This window comes from Danio rerio, chromosome 14 (genome assembly GCF_049306965.1).
Source record: "Danio rerio strain Tuebingen ecotype United States chromosome 14, GRCz12tu, whole genome shotgun sequence".
NCBI classification, from domain to species: Eukaryota; Metazoa; Chordata; class Actinopteri; order Cypriniformes; family Danionidae; genus Danio; species Danio rerio.
The window spans coordinates 34,965,729-34,981,542 of NC_133189.1; the positions used below are offsets into that span (position 1 = coordinate 34,965,729).

Genomic DNA, 15,814 nt, shown 5'->3' on the forward strand with positions numbered 1-15,814 from the left:
GAATCATTTGCTCCACAAGAAACATTTTTTTATTAATATCAATGTTTTTGTGGAAGCCATGATTGCATAGATTTAATTGTGAGTAGATTAGAACATCTCAAAAAAATCTTTAAAATGAAAATAGTATAAAAAAAATTATATTTTTATATGTGATAAAGCATTTAAAATGAATAATTAGTAAATAAAAATATGAATTAATTAATTTATGTATTTTAAAACCTTAGAATTCCTAATTTTTAGAACAATTTTATTGTGTTGCATCCAAATATATTGGGAAACACTCTTCTAACTACAAACACAAATTATGTGTCTATTACAAACCTCAATGCAGATTTATAGACCACCTTGAAACTCAAAAATATCTTTACGGACTATAAAAACTTTGGCTTGTGTTTAAAAATTGTATAAAGTGCATATAAATAACTTTAGAGAAGAGCATCCGCCTTATTTACCCAAGAGCCACGATGCAGTCGGTCCTTCATTATCCCAATAAACTCCTTGTAGCTCAGCTGGTCATCATGGTCCACATCAAAGATCTTGAAAATGGTGTTCACAAGGTGTCGGGACAGTTTCAGGCCTGTGGCCACATAAACAGCACGACCAAACTCATCTGAAAAAAACAAACATCAACCTCATGACTTGCTGAAGAATTGAGTTTCATTGAATTACATGCAAACCAGGCTTAATGGAAAATGCATTGTCTAGATTTCTACAACACTTAAAATAAATTGCTCCATGTACACTTCATTGCACTTATTGGATCAAATTTTAATTTATAATTGATTTCATTCACACTCAACACCGGAGGGCGCACTCACACTAAATAAAGTAGTAAAATAAACTTATGACTTTCCAGGAAACCATTTATAAGAAATGTTTGAATAATGAAATATGAAGAGAATCAATGCATGAGAGCATCAATATGGTTTATACAGTATGTCAAAATGGCCTTTATTACAGTATTAAAAAATGTCACCTCTTTCCATGATAAAAAGCCACTTCAGTTTACAGAATGAAGTACTTTAAACAATCAAATGACTAATACAATTTTGGAGAAAATACTTACTGAGACACTTAGCATTTTACTTTATTAATTTTTCATTCATTTTGCATGCAATTATGTGACTCATTGATGAAAAGATAATCAAACAAAATAAAGGCAAATTATACCTTTTTTTTGTTTGCGAAGATTAAAAACATGTATTGTATTTAAAGTCAATGTATACAGGTCTCCAATATTCTTTAAGACATTTTTTTGTTTTTGTTTGTACAAACAGCTATGTACCAAGTGAAGGGTGAGTAAATGATGTCAGAATTTTCATTTTTTGGTGAACTATCTTTATAAGATTAGGTTGCAGTGAGAGTTAGTGTTAGTCACCCAGCTTTAATGGTTAAGATTAAAATAAGAAGCTAGAGATCACTGTGTCACTGTGTCAATGACTGTCCTAACAAGAGCAGCTGTAGAAGCGTGTGCGTGTTTACCTTGTCCAATTGGGCGATTTGCAAAGTTGTACATTTGCATGGCAATGGCAAAGTCCTCTAAGTTGTTGAGGAACTGAAAGAAGGACCTAAACTCTTCAAAAGTGATTCCCTAGAAAAGAAAATCAGTGTTAAAGATCAGAGTCTGAGCTTTACAGAAAAATAATTAGGGCAAAGCCTGGAGATAATCTTTAAATAATTCCCGTGGTAATCAAAGCATCCACCTAAACAACAACACACTTCACTTTTTAAGCAAGAAGACACCTTAAGTGTCTGTGGGACCTTGAAGAGTGATAACAGATTCAAAGTTGGAAACCAGCAAAGTCAAACAGTCTCTCCTGCTTCTGCAGCCGATCCACACAATCTGAGCTGTCATCACCTTTAGGTTGTTTTGTTTAAGGAGAGGTTGGCTAGCTTGTCAGCTCTTCTAAAGAAGATTAACCTGATACTCGCATACATAAAAACAAAAGGGGATGTGTCCAAAATATATCAGTGCTAGCAGGTTACCCAAACAGCGGCCCTTTTGATTTGCACTCATCCGTTTCCAGCCACTAGACCCACGTCTTTTTCTGAAGCCTCTCTTGCAACCAAAAACAGCAGTTTTACAAATGATCTACTGAGTAATATGTGACGCTTGGTGGTTTTACAAGTTAAGCTGTATTGCTTTATCCTTTAACATAAGAATGAGAAGCACTTCTATATCAATGGGCATCTACCAACAGCCTTCTCAAGCAGAAGAAAACACTCTAACCTCATAATGTGAGGGTCAGTGTGCAGAAACGGAAACATCCCATTGATGAAAAAAAAGACACCAACATTGCTCAGATTATAAATATCCTCCAGTCTCTTTGGAGATTTTTTGGTATGCTGTGATGTGAATTTAGATTCATTAACTATGTTTCCATCCACCTATTTTTATGCATTTTGGACATGCGCATTAAAAATCAGTTGATGGAAGTGCCTAGATGCACATAAATTTTGAAGCCTTACCTATTTCAGTATTACTGTTTTTATATTGTTAATTACCTCAAAAACTGTCAAAAGCGTCTGCGCTCTGAGTCTCATGGCTTCAAACACCACCAGGCGTTCATTGCGTGTTGGCAACGTCTTCTGAGATGCAAGTCATTTAATAAATAAAGAAAAGATTCATGCAGCTTCCCTACTGCAGCAAATTCCATTTTTTACTGTTAATATTTGCCGCCAGTTAATCAGGAAGTGACGATTTTGTTCTCTTTGACTCGTAAAATGGAAACGCTGCTTTTTTGCACGTCTTTTATGCGATATTCTAGTTTTGCACATAAATTTAATTAGCATTTTTGCACTATTGTCTGGATAAGAGAAAGCAAAAAGCATCTGTCAAATTGATTAGATTCATATATTAAGTTTAAATTAGTCTACCTACATTTTTTTCATTCTGCATTTCCAAGCTAACAGGTAATGTGCAGTCAACATTGTAGCAAGGTTCTTTTAAGATATAAGAATAATAAAACATTTGTTTAACATTATCTGTTTTTTCTTATCATTCTCAGAACATTATCATAATGAAACCTTCAGTCATATTTTACAATAAGGATTTATTAGTTCATGTATTTACTAAAATGAACTAATAATGAACAAAACTTGTACAGCAATTATTATTCATAGTTCAGCATTTACTAATGCATCATTAACGTCCAAGTTCTTGATTATTGACATTTGTTAATGCACTGTATGTTAACATGAACTTACAATGAACAGCTACCTTTTTCTATTAACTAACGTTACCAACTGTGAATAAATACTATAATAACTGTATTGATCTAATTGTATTGAGCTAACATTTAACTAATGCAACCTTATTAAAATTAAAGTGTTACTAAATATTATGAATGCACACAATGTTGAAAGGAATATAATTTTAACCATTTGAAATGTGTGATTTTATATACAGTATACTATAGCATGTAACTGTTTGCTGTAATGTTGTATATTATGTCTATAAGCTGTATATGTTTCCTAAGACTATTTTGGTTGTTAAGAAAGTAAGTTACATTTATTATTTGTGAATTTAATTTTGTTATTTAGTTTGGGACTATTATTTTGAAATCTCGACGGTTGTACGTAATGGTTTACTCCCCGAAAGGTTCTGACTTACTGTTAACAAGCAAGCGGCAAAAAAACTGCTTGCATGTGTGTGTCAATAGATGTATTAATTGCAAAGGACTTGAACAAGAGATTTAAGGAGAATTCAAGACAATTTCTTTCATATAGCATGCAGCCAATGAGGTATTTTGCTTTATATTGTATTTTGTGTTTACAGTTTCTAAGGTTTGTTTGTTTGTTTACGTATGTTTTGGTTTGTATTAGGTTCATTTGTTTTGTATTTGTTTACCTTACATTGTGGATTTGGGGAAAAAGCCATCAAATAAACCAGTATTACGAAAACCACTTGTGCCAGTGTATGCTTGAGGGAAATTGCATAGTCAATGCTATGCAGTTTTAATAGTGCTTAATTGAACTGAACTGAAGTTTGTGCATGCAATAATCAAATTATTGTATAGTCAATGAATCAAATAATATTGGAAAACCTCAGTGCCACATTGCATGGTGAGTAAAAAAGTTAATAATAACCCCTAGAGGTTGAACAAAAATAGCAACCTGTTTGAATGTGTCATCCTATACAAATGGTATCTGTTGTGTTTGTTTGTAAAGCATCCTGATTTTCCTGAGTGATGAATAAGTGAATGTATGTGTGTTTGTCCAGAAGTTTCACCTTCTCGTCAGGTATGCTTTGATGCACGTTCTCCAGGTAGCCTGTGATGTTCTCCACAGTGGTGTAGCGCAGCAGGATCCGAGCGAAGTCCTCCTCGCTGATGGTGGTCATTCCCTTGGAATAACTGAGGAACTCAATCTCAAGCACTTCTGTCTGCAGGTTGTCCATGAATCTGCCGACAGAGCGTGAACAGACCGAGTGTTAAGAGAAGAAGCCATCACTCGCTCAGCAGGACACTAGACTAAATGACTGGAGCGTCCAAATACATCCTTAAAGATGCTAATGGGGTGTGTGAAATCCTTAAGCCGTAATAACATTCAGAATTAATCTTACTTTGAGATCATGGTACAAATAATTTAAACTTAAAGTGGTAGCTCACCCAAAAACAAACATTAGCTTATTCTTTTCTTTTTTCTGCTGAAAATGTGATGGTGATTCATACATTTGATGCATTTTAATAGTAAAAAAAACATATACACTATCTGACAAAAGTATTGTTGTTGATTCCAGTTGTAAGAGCAACAAGTAATAACTTGGCTTCTAGTTAATCATTTGGAAAAGTGGCAGAATATGGATTTATTTTTATTAATTATCTGTTGAACTGCATCCCAATCATTACAAGTACTGCAGAAGACCTATTGGAACCCACATGGAGCCAAGAGTCTCACAGATATCAGTCAAGTTTGGTGAAGGAAGAATCATGGATTGGGGTTACAATCAGTATGGGGTCATGCGAGAGATCTGCAGAGTGGATTACAACATCAACATCTTGAGATATCAAGACAGCAAATTCTTCAGCAGGATAGCGCTCCTTCACATACTTCAGCCTCGGCATCAAAGTTCCTGAAAGCAAAGAAGGTCAAGGTGCTCCAGGATTGGCCAGCCCAGTCATCAGACATTAACATTATTGAGCATGTCTGGGGTAAGATGAAGGAGGAGGCATTGAAGATGAATTAAAAAAAAATCTTGATGAACTCTGGGAGTCCTGCAGGAACGCTTTCCATTCCAGATGACATTAATAAGTTATTCTATGTCACTGCAGAGATGTGTAGATGCAGTCCTCTAAGCTCATAGGAGTCATACACAATATTAAATCTTTTCCACTGCACCATGACTTTATATTCTATACTGTACCTTATTTCTGTTAAGTGACAAGACTTTTGTCTTAGCAAAGTCAGACCTTACTGTCCTAATTAAAGAATTAAAAATCAAGGCATGATCATATTTTATTTTGGTAAAATGAACCTAATTTAGAGGCCTTTGCCTTTTATTTAAGCCACTTCTGATACCAAATGATCAATTAGAAGTCAACTTTTTATTTGCTCTTCCTAAAACTTGGATAGACAAGGAGACGTTTGTCAGGAAGAGTACAGGCAAAAATAATAAATAAGCATCACTGGCTCTTGGTGATAGGTATTATGAAGTAATCAGCCCAAAAAGCATTATTTACATTTATTTGTACTATGTACTTAGTAAACAGTCCTGAGAGCTTTCACAAAACACTAAATTTTAGGCTGTTGTGAAATCACTTATACGAATGTTTGCTGATGCTGTGGATTAAAGATGATAATATTGTAAATCATTCTCAGTTTCATGCACAGACCAATCATTTCATAAGACCTCAATGGATCAACACAGGCCATATGTATTGATTTTGTTTTGCCTGTAAGTTTTTTTTTAATTCTTAAAGCACTGGTAGTCATTGATCTGGTTTGTATGAATGATCAAGGCTCACAATTTCGGCTAAATGTCTTCTTTATTATTCTACTAAAAAAAACGGACAATTTTTGCATAAGGGAGTGCACGAAGCAAATTTTCTTTCATATAACTTTAAGAAATTACCTCATGTTGTTCTAAAACCCTAAGAAAACATGTTCATTGAAAGGCCAAATTTACATTATTTAATTCAAAAATGATATTTCTGTCCCAAGATCATAAAAAATGTGACATTTCAACATTTATCATAAATCCATTTGAACTTAACCTCTTATACAAGTCTTCTGAAGAGACATGATCACGTTATTTAATTTAAATTTAGTGATTGAAATGACACGCGTAAACGATGACTGAGTTTTCATTTTGGGAAAAAGCCTGGACTTAAAACCACATTCATGATATCCTGTCTCTCACCTGTAGAAGTCATCAAAGTTAAGTTCACTTTTGCCCTTTCTTCCAAAGAAATGCACCAGCAGAGTTGTGTCTGTGACATTTTCTGGAACGTGCTGTGAAAGCAAATTGAGAAAGCACATTATTCAGCTTTAAAAAAATGAACAAAGAAGCACAATTTGCCACAGTTTACACCAAAATAGCTTAATAAGGATATAAATGTGCAGCCATACACATATCACAATGTAAACAAACAACACAGACACAAACAAATAAATGAGTGTGGTTTTTTTAAATAAATATATTGAATGAAGATGATGTAGATCAAATTTGAAAAAAGTCAAATATTTATCATACATATTCAAATCAGATCTTAGCTTATACTGATTTGGTGTTTTTTTTTTTTTTTTTTTTTTTTGCATAATACAAACGTTGATAAGGGTATAATAAAAAGTCTGTTCTCATTTTTCACATTCATGTTATTCTAGATCTTATTAACATGTTCAATATATATTTTATGATACTTTTTGCATCTCCTTTTCCCTGCTCCAACACATAGCAATGAAAGAAAGTGAGCGAATGGTTTGAAATAACATGAAGGTGAGCAAGATTTTAAAAAGTAACATATATGTATGCAGATAATGTTAATCCATTTAAATGAGCAAAAACATGATTGAGCAGCCAACATCATTTCATGCCCATGCAAAAGTTTGCATACAGGAGTACCTCAATGTTCCTTTGCATGTACATATCTTTACAAAAAATAAAAAAATACAATATGTGATGGCATTTATTTTTCTATTATTTTCATAAATATGTCTTAAAATATGAGCTGAAATGGTTTTTGAAACAGACAAGCATCCAAATAGGTTAATAATTTTTAAATACATTTTTTACAGTTTTACTTTTTACATTGTCAAAATTACTAAGACAAAGCAAAGCATAATCTTTTGCTGTATGACTTCCATAAATATTTAATTCTGTTAAGATTTCCATAAGATTAATTAAACAGTGTAGTGATGTTAAAGAATGAAAATGGCAAAACCCCAAAAAGAACAAATACCAAATAATGGGCAGAGTCTCACGTGGGATGAGAGACAGGGAATGGTCAAAGGAATCATGGGATTTAAATGGGAAACGTGAGCTCAAGGATACTTGTACCTCCATCAGATCTGAAAAGAGAACTATTCTTGCACCAAGCTTTAGAACATCCCAGAAACTTCTGGGCTCACACTGAGGCTGCTCTTTTTTAAGTACCTGCATGTCAGAGGTGGGGAGAATGAAAGGCTTAACAAAATCACCAAGATATGATTCAGACAACACAGTGAAAGACTAATCCACATGCAAAAGCCAGCTCAAGAAATGCAACATAATGTCATAGATAAGAATCAATTTCTTACTCTAGTCAATAAAACTGTTTCTTAAAGTTTTTAGCATTTCTTTAGAAAAATGTATAGATTAATAAAATAAAATACTTAAAATAAAAAGATGAAAAAAATAAAAGATTAAAAAAAGGTATACACTAATATTTCAAACCAAAAAATAAAACACCGTTACTATCTACTGAAGCATGTTTCTGCCACAGAAAAAAAAAGAATCACTAATCACTATGAAGGCAAAGTGATTAGTCCTCCTATGAAATATGGATTCTTTTTAAATATTTTTAAAGTGATATTTAATGGAGCAAGGCAATTTTTACTGTATTTATGTATTCAATATATATATATATATATATATATATATATATATAGGTCTTGCCTAATTAACCTAATTAACCTAGCCATTAAATTGCACTTTAAACTGAATACTAACATTTTGAAAAATATCTAGTAAAATATTATGCACTGTCATCAAGGCAAAGATAAAATAAATCAGTTACTAAAAATGAGTAATTAAAACTATTATGTTTAGAAATGTGTTGGATAAAAATGTTCTTTCCATTAAACAGAAATTGTGTAAATAATTAAATAATTAAAATTTAATAATGAATTAATTCTGACTTTATCTGTTTACAATTAAATATTTATTTATATTTATATTTTTATCTCCTAGCTCTCACTTACTTTCTCACAAAAAACAATACATTTATACTGTGATAAATCTGGATTAGCATCGCATGATAAATATACATTATCTTCATAAAATGGACACAGAGAAGCCATGAACTTTGGCAAACGTTTGTTGATTCTTAACATTTCATCAGTTAAAACATTTCTATATGCATTATATTAAGTTACAGGTGATTTTCTGCAAGCAAAACATTTTAACTATTCTAATGCTGTTAATCACACCAGTAAATAGATGCGTTTATATTTTGAGTTTACTTGCTTAATTCACATGTCAAATTCACTCCATTCGGTACATTAACACCAAGCACAACATCATAATCACGCCTCTACAAGAGCTAGCTCCTGATTGGTTCTAATCTGGTAAAGTTCCGATTTTTCAACTCAAGCATTTGAGCAATTTACACGCTAGGGGTGTCAAACATGAAAAATGATAAATTTGTGCCGCTTCATTATTCAATATTTACACCAATGAGGAAGTGCAAATTGTGCGATTTGCGCGAATATCGACACAGGATGTTTATTCGCGAATTTGCATTGACTTAACATGTAAATCACTCGCACTTGACACTTCATCTGTGTCTGGTGTGAATCCACCATTGCAGTCTCATTTATGGACTGTTTGTCAAGGATGCACTCCTTAACCTTCACGTTGACATACAAGAAGCATGTGCATCTAAAACATGCAAAAAAAAGTTTTTCTGATTTGCAAAAATGTAGACAGCACCCTCTGGTGGATTTGTCATCTAAAATGTGCGACAAAACGTACACACAGCAACATATTTTAGAATTCGCAAAAATGTAGGCTGTGGCATGGGTTTTCAATGAGCTTGAGATGAAAATAACTGTAGACTATAATCAGTTTTGTATTATTATTTTAAAATCAGCACTACTTTCTTGTGTTTGACAAAGAAAAGCACTGCCTTTCGAGAGCTGAAAGAGCTCCTGATCTCTCATGTTTGGTGCTGAGACAGTCTCATTCCTCAGGTGTAACTCTACATGACACAAAGCTCCTCAAGTCAAGAAGTAACCCAAACCCAAATACCACTCTTCAAGCAACTGTAAAAATAAAACATGGGGGTCCAGGGAGAACTGCCATTCTTCAGGTGAGGGCCTTTTAACGAGATTCTGTGAGACCATTCCTTGGCTCCTGACAGTAGACAAGCAACATAAATCATCTGTTCTAGCCTCTGGATGATTTTTCTGCTCTCCTTGACAATAGAGCTGCATGTCAGACCGAGTCCCATCAGAGCTGCATTGTCTCTCTTCTCTGGAGGTGAGCCAAGCGTGAGGGTCACTCTTTTACGCCCTATCCAAACATTTCAGCATGTAAAAGAATATCTAGCCCAGACTGTGTTGAAAAGAGTCGAGTGTGGATGCAACCTTTCTGGTGTACTCAGCACTAATTAAAGTGAGGATCTATAAACATTAGTATTTACGACACGCATGCTGACCAGAACTAAACAAGTGCAATCAAGCACCAACCACATTCATAGACACAGTTCACCCAAAAATAAAAATTCCCTCATCATTTTCTTATCCTCGAGTAGTTCCAAAATTTAATGGGTTATTTTTTTTGTTTTTGTTTTTTTGTGCAATTTTCTGCAAGACAGCTGTTTGCTATCTTGATGTACTTGGATAAAAATGCATTAATACCACAAGCTCCCTCCTTTAATATGTGGATAATTACTAATCACTACACGGTTGCCATTTGACAAGCTAACCTATGATAAACATCAAAAATCTGAAAACATATGGGGTGCGTTTTCGAAAAACAACCGTTAGCCAAATAAGGTCACAAGTTCTGTGTTTCCCAAAACCATCGTTCCAACGAACATTCACAAACTGCAACGCAAACTTTTAGGCTTGCAGCTACACCTCAAGAGCTGTAGTTAGAAGCAGTTCCTGGTTGTGTATTATTCCCCAATATCCCCCCTATGCCCTATTCCTTTCAAAAGTTCCAACATTAAAACTTGAAATGATTAAAAAAAATAATCATTAAGCCATCTCTCTTATGTGTGTTATTTACTTTCAAAGTATTTTTACAGTTCAGTTTAAGCAATCTTTATATTGACAATTGCGTACTTATGACGAAAGCTATAGGTGACCTATAGCAGAATTTTTGGTATAGCTCCAAAGCAAAAATATATAGCATACGATAATGCTTTAAATTTACAGTAGGTTATTTATTAAGAAATGTATCTGTACTGTATATGACATTGGCCTGTTGTTTAGAACATTTCTGCAGTGGTTTGAATGTGTCAAAGTTGTAAAAATTTAAATTTAATTCAATAAATAAATCTAATGAAAAAAAAAATAAATTAAATTAAAAAACAATATCTTAATAATAATAATAATAATAATAATAATAATAATAATAATAATAATTTCTATTATAATAATAAATTAAATATATGTTCTATTTACATATACTTTAATTAATATGGGAAATGAGTGCATGTTTTTGCCAAAACTAATATTGGATTTGTTTTAAATGCGTGTGCGTAAAACTTTATAATTTGCACAAAAAAATATGGGTTTTTCTCTAAAGAAGATGTTATTCCGCCCTATTTAGAGCTTCATTATAGACATTTTACGTTATAACTAAAGTGGTGTAAACAATAAATCTGCGACAAAGCAACTACGGTATTGGCAAACACTCATCACTGCATCGTTCTATTCCCAAAAGATGCATTGTACTATGGTAGTTCTGCTGTGAGTTATGTCATTGTTTGAGAAACGCACCCCTGGTTGAGAGATATCATAAAAAAGCAGGACTGCTTGTGATTTTCTTTCAATCCTACTTCATTCTTATCGAAGTATTGCTTCAAAGGAATGCTTATTGTTTCGATTTCCCATTTGTTTTTCCTTTTTGTTATTAATTTTTACATCTTGTCCTTTAATTTCCTAACACTCTGTAACATTAGTATGTGATGTGATACTGTTATGTTTTCTGGTATCACAGGCAAACAATAAAAAAAATAAATAGTAGAAAACAGATAATCTGACAAACAAACATGATCCAGTAGTCATTGACATCCATAGTAAAAAAAAAAAATTTAATTAATTAAATTTATGTGCATAACTGGAATATCGCATATAAGACAAGCAGTGTTTCCATCCAATGAGTCAAAGAGAATAAAATCGTCACTTCCTGACTAACTGCCGCCAAATATCAACAGTAAAAACTGGATTTGCTGTGGTAGCTGAAGCTGCTTGAGTTTTTTTAAATTAAATTACACCCTAGAAAGCAGTATGCCGATATGCACTATACGCGTGGTGGCATTTAAAAGCATAAGACGCGGCGCACAGACGCTCTTGAGAGTTCTGGAGGTCATTAATAGTATAATAACACTACTACTGAAATGCTTAAGGTGTTTTAGAATGACAAAAACAAGATGTTTTACGATGTGCTCAACCTGCTGGTTTGTCCATGCACAAATTTTTATTATTACATGATCTTATAACAAAATCACATGACTTTTTTTAATGTGCATACTGGAAATTGTTCGGTAAAACTGTTTCCATTGTAGTTTATGCGCATCTTTTCTCTTTTTGTATAAAAAGTTTATGGTACTCAGTTGTGCGCATATGTTTTTTATGCACATTTTCAATATTTATCAAAAATGCACATAAAAATAGGTGGATGGAAACATAGCTAATGGTTTCTGATTTCCAAAAGTCTTCAAAATATATATATATATTTTTTTTTTATTCATTAGAAAAAAATATCAACAGGTTTGGAACCAGTGGAAGGATAGTAAATGATGGCAGAATTTTAGTTTTTTTGTGGAACGATGCCTTTAACCAACATGCAAAAAAGACAACAACATCAAAATCATGCTTATAAGCATCCATTATTCCACAGATACATACATTGCTGCTCACAGATCCTTGATATCCATACAGTTCCACATTCTCACAAACCAAAGATTATGATAGCGTGCAGAACAGAAAAAAAAGTCCAAATCAAATCAGCATTCAGCATCTGTCAAAAAATATTACTATGGATTGTGAAAGACAATGAAGTGCTTTCCAAAACACAATCTGTAAAAACCAGCATTTCCCTAGCACGAGTGATAAGAGACTCATTGTAGTTTTGAGGGGGAAATATTATCACAAGTGTACATTTGTTCAGACGCTTACGACAACAAATACAAAAATACATCATGCATGAATCATGCACATTATCTCTCATTTTAAAAATGTGACTGAGAACATGCAACAAACTGAACAAATAAAATTCATAACCATTCTGTTTTGAACACTTTATATAAAACATGAACATTCTTTCATGAAGCAAAAAAGGAGACATTTATAACAGATAATAAATAAATATACATATATATATAGAAATTATAAAATATTTCATAATTAGATTTGTACATCTAATTTAAATACACAATTTAAACATGTATGTTTTTTAAGTATACACTTATCTTTAAGAAAATATGGCCTCTTTATCATGCAAAAAATATTAAGAAAGATAAGCACCATGTCTGCCAAGCAATTTCAATCTCATCTTCATATATTGCATTAAAATGTTTTAATAAATCTCAAAATGTACTGAATGATATACAATAACTATTTTTATGGTGTACCATTCATTTTACTGTATGGAACTGAGCATTGTGAACATTCATCAAAAGTTCTCTTTTTGTGTTTCACAGATGAAAGACAGAACTACTATTTAGATTTGCAAGAAATTGAGTAGATTATTATTTTCAGGTTAGACCTGTTGTGAAAAATCTTTTGATAAATCTATTCTGCAATTTTCAAGTCTCTTGAATCAATTTTTTGCTAAGTTTTTAACAGCAAATAGTGCTGTATGCTTTACAAACGGCCATATTCTGCTTGCATCCATTTCCTTACAAATACCACTTGAACCTAAAATAATTATTAATAAAGTTAGGAAAGATTTAAGCAAATTATAAGTGTGTTCGTAATGAGTTTTGTTTACAGTAATCTCATGTCATTAAAGGTACTGTATGCAAGTTTTTGACTCTTCTAAAGCATTAAAAATACCATAATATGTTTGCAGATATTTAAGAAACATGCTAAGCGAATATACTTGTTTATCTGAAAACAGTAAAAAAGTCAGATATTCTGCTTTGACAAAGTGTGTAATGTGCCAGAAGGTCTGTCTTTGTTTTGGTTCTTTTAACCCGCCCACTGTCACTTTAGCCAATTATATTTCAGCACATCGGGTTGTATTGGTGAAAAATCGCGTACTTGATTCATTTAGTCAGAAAGGCTTTCAAAGTATGCATCCATGACTGAATTGCAGCCTTCGGTGGACAGTAGCAGCCTCCAAAATGAGATGCAGATTTAGAGTTCCACATAAGGTTATTAATTAGCAAACAATATAAATATTAAGAACATAAACATTAGGTGAGCAGGTTACATTGTAACCCCATGTCCTAACAACACGTTACATTACTGGGAGTCAAACTTACATACTGCACCTTTAAAGCCAAAATACATGAATTTTAAGAGTGTGGTTGAAAACTAGCCTAGTTTTTCTCTAGTCTCTCTCTAATCCATTCAAGAAAGAAAATATAAACACAATTTTTTTTTAATATCTCAACACTGATGCAGAATCATTAAGTTTCTCAAATGATTTTTCACCACAGCTTTATTTCAGGTGTACTATTTCCTTTTAAATGCAATGACATACTGTAGAAAGAACATGCGCATGCAACTTAGGACTGTAAATAAAATACATTGAAAATGAAGAACCAGTTTTTCTTACCAGCTGAGATGAACTCTCAGCATCTCCTCCTCGCTCCTTTCTCTTTTCATTTTTCTTACGAAATATCTCCTCCAGCTAAAGGGAAAAAAGCAGAACTTAATCATCACACATGCTGACATTCAGATTAATAATAAAACATCGGCAGAAAAACAGCCATACCACCATGAACTCCCTCTTATCCACCATTTGATTGCCGTCCGCATCAAACATGTTGAAAGCTATTTTAAAGCCAGCATGCGGCTCTGGAAGACGAAAGAAACACATCTTCACACACATGTACACTTTCTGTGACTGTAGTTTGTGTTAAACAAGTGTCAAGTAGTCGACAAAAGCTCACTTGTCAAAATACAGAGGAGAAACAGATACTCTGTGTAAGCGATGAGACCTGAAAAACACAACAAAGACATTTCCTTTCAAGAGCTCAAACAATGCTTGTGATCCAATAGGGGTGTCAATTTTTTAAAAATCCCATTTTCAACCATACTTTAAATAAAATATCAAACAATCAATTAGCCTTTGTGTGCAAGATGTGTATGATTCAGTGACAGGATCTGCAAATTATACACAAAGCTCAAATATATATTGTATGCAAGATGTGACTAATTCAGTCTGTGACTAAGTCAGTCTGTCAACAACATGGCAGGATCTGCAAATGATACACAAAACTCAAGCATTCTCAATCAAAGGTATATATATATATATATATATATATATATATATATATATATATATATATATATATATATATATATATATATATATATATATATTATAATAATACAAAATAAAAATAATACATCCATGATTTTTTTTCTTTTTTAAATATTTTCCAAATGATGTTTAACAGAGCAAGGAAATTTTCACAGTATGTCTGATAATATTTTTTCTTCTGGAGAAAGTCTTATTTGTTTTATTTCGGCTAGAATAAAAGCAGTTTTTAATTTTTAAATGCTATTTTAGGGACAAAATTATTAGCCCCTTAAAGCTATTTTTTCGATAGTCTACAGAACAAACTATCGTTATAAAATAACTTGCCTATTTACCCTAACCTGCCTAGTTGACCTTTAAACTTTATAGAAGTGTCTGGAAAAATATATGTGGTAAAATATAATTTTCTGTCATCATGGCAAAGATAAAATAAATCAGTTATTAGAGAGGAGTTTTTAAAACTATTATGTTTAGAAATGTGTTGAGAAAATCTTCTCTCCGTTAAGCAGAGATTGGGGGGAATAAACAGGGGTGCTAATAATTCAGGGGGACTAATAATTCTGACTGTATTTATATTTATTTTTATTTATTTTAAGTATAATTAATAAAAAGAGGCAGGGCTGCATGATATGGGAAAAATTACACATTGCAATTTTTTTCTGCAATAATTCTACAATTTTATTCTACAATTTCACTAGATAAGTTGAAAAAGTGTTTGTAAAGAATTTATAATTTTGACTGATTGGGAAGATTCATAATGTGACTATTGCGAATGATCCCATTGCAATATTGATGTTGAAACGATGTATTGTGCAGCCCTAAAAGGATGGTAGGATTGTAAAAAGAATCGATGATTGATCTTAGACAAACACGCTTGCAACAGATGCATGAGTGAGTTCATGTGAGCAAATTGATTTGTTACTGTGTATTATGCTCTTCCCGAATGTGCAT

At 32.6% G+C, this 15,814-nt stretch overlaps 1 protein-coding gene across 4 annotated transcripts in view; it reads right to left on the reverse strand.

The window, feature by feature from the left end:
* The window catches only part of micu3b (mitochondrial calcium uptake family, member 3b), a 36,690-nt gene that overhangs the window by 6,131 nt on the left and 14,745 nt on the right, over positions 1-15,814 (reverse strand). Inside the window, exons 5-13 of one of the 4 annotated variants that reach the window (XM_009291166.5) lie at positions 14,493-14,540; positions 14,315-14,397; positions 14,156-14,230; positions 12,280-12,321; positions 7,499-7,594; positions 6,362-6,453; positions 4,232-4,403; positions 1,483-1,591; positions 453-610 (exon numbers count right to left, since the gene is read on the reverse strand). In XM_009291166.5, coding sequence (XP_009289441.2) covers positions 453-610; positions 1,483-1,591; positions 4,232-4,403; positions 6,362-6,453; positions 7,499-7,594; positions 12,280-12,321; positions 14,156-14,230; positions 14,315-14,397; positions 14,493-14,540 — 875 coding nt within the window. The remainder of the gene's footprint in view (positions 1-452; positions 611-1,482; positions 1,592-4,231; positions 4,404-6,361; positions 6,454-7,498; positions 7,595-12,279; positions 12,322-14,155; positions 14,231-14,314; positions 14,398-14,492; positions 14,541-15,814) is intronic. The other 3 variants (XM_003199906.7, XM_073921999.1, XM_005157251.6) reach the window with 3 other exon arrangements.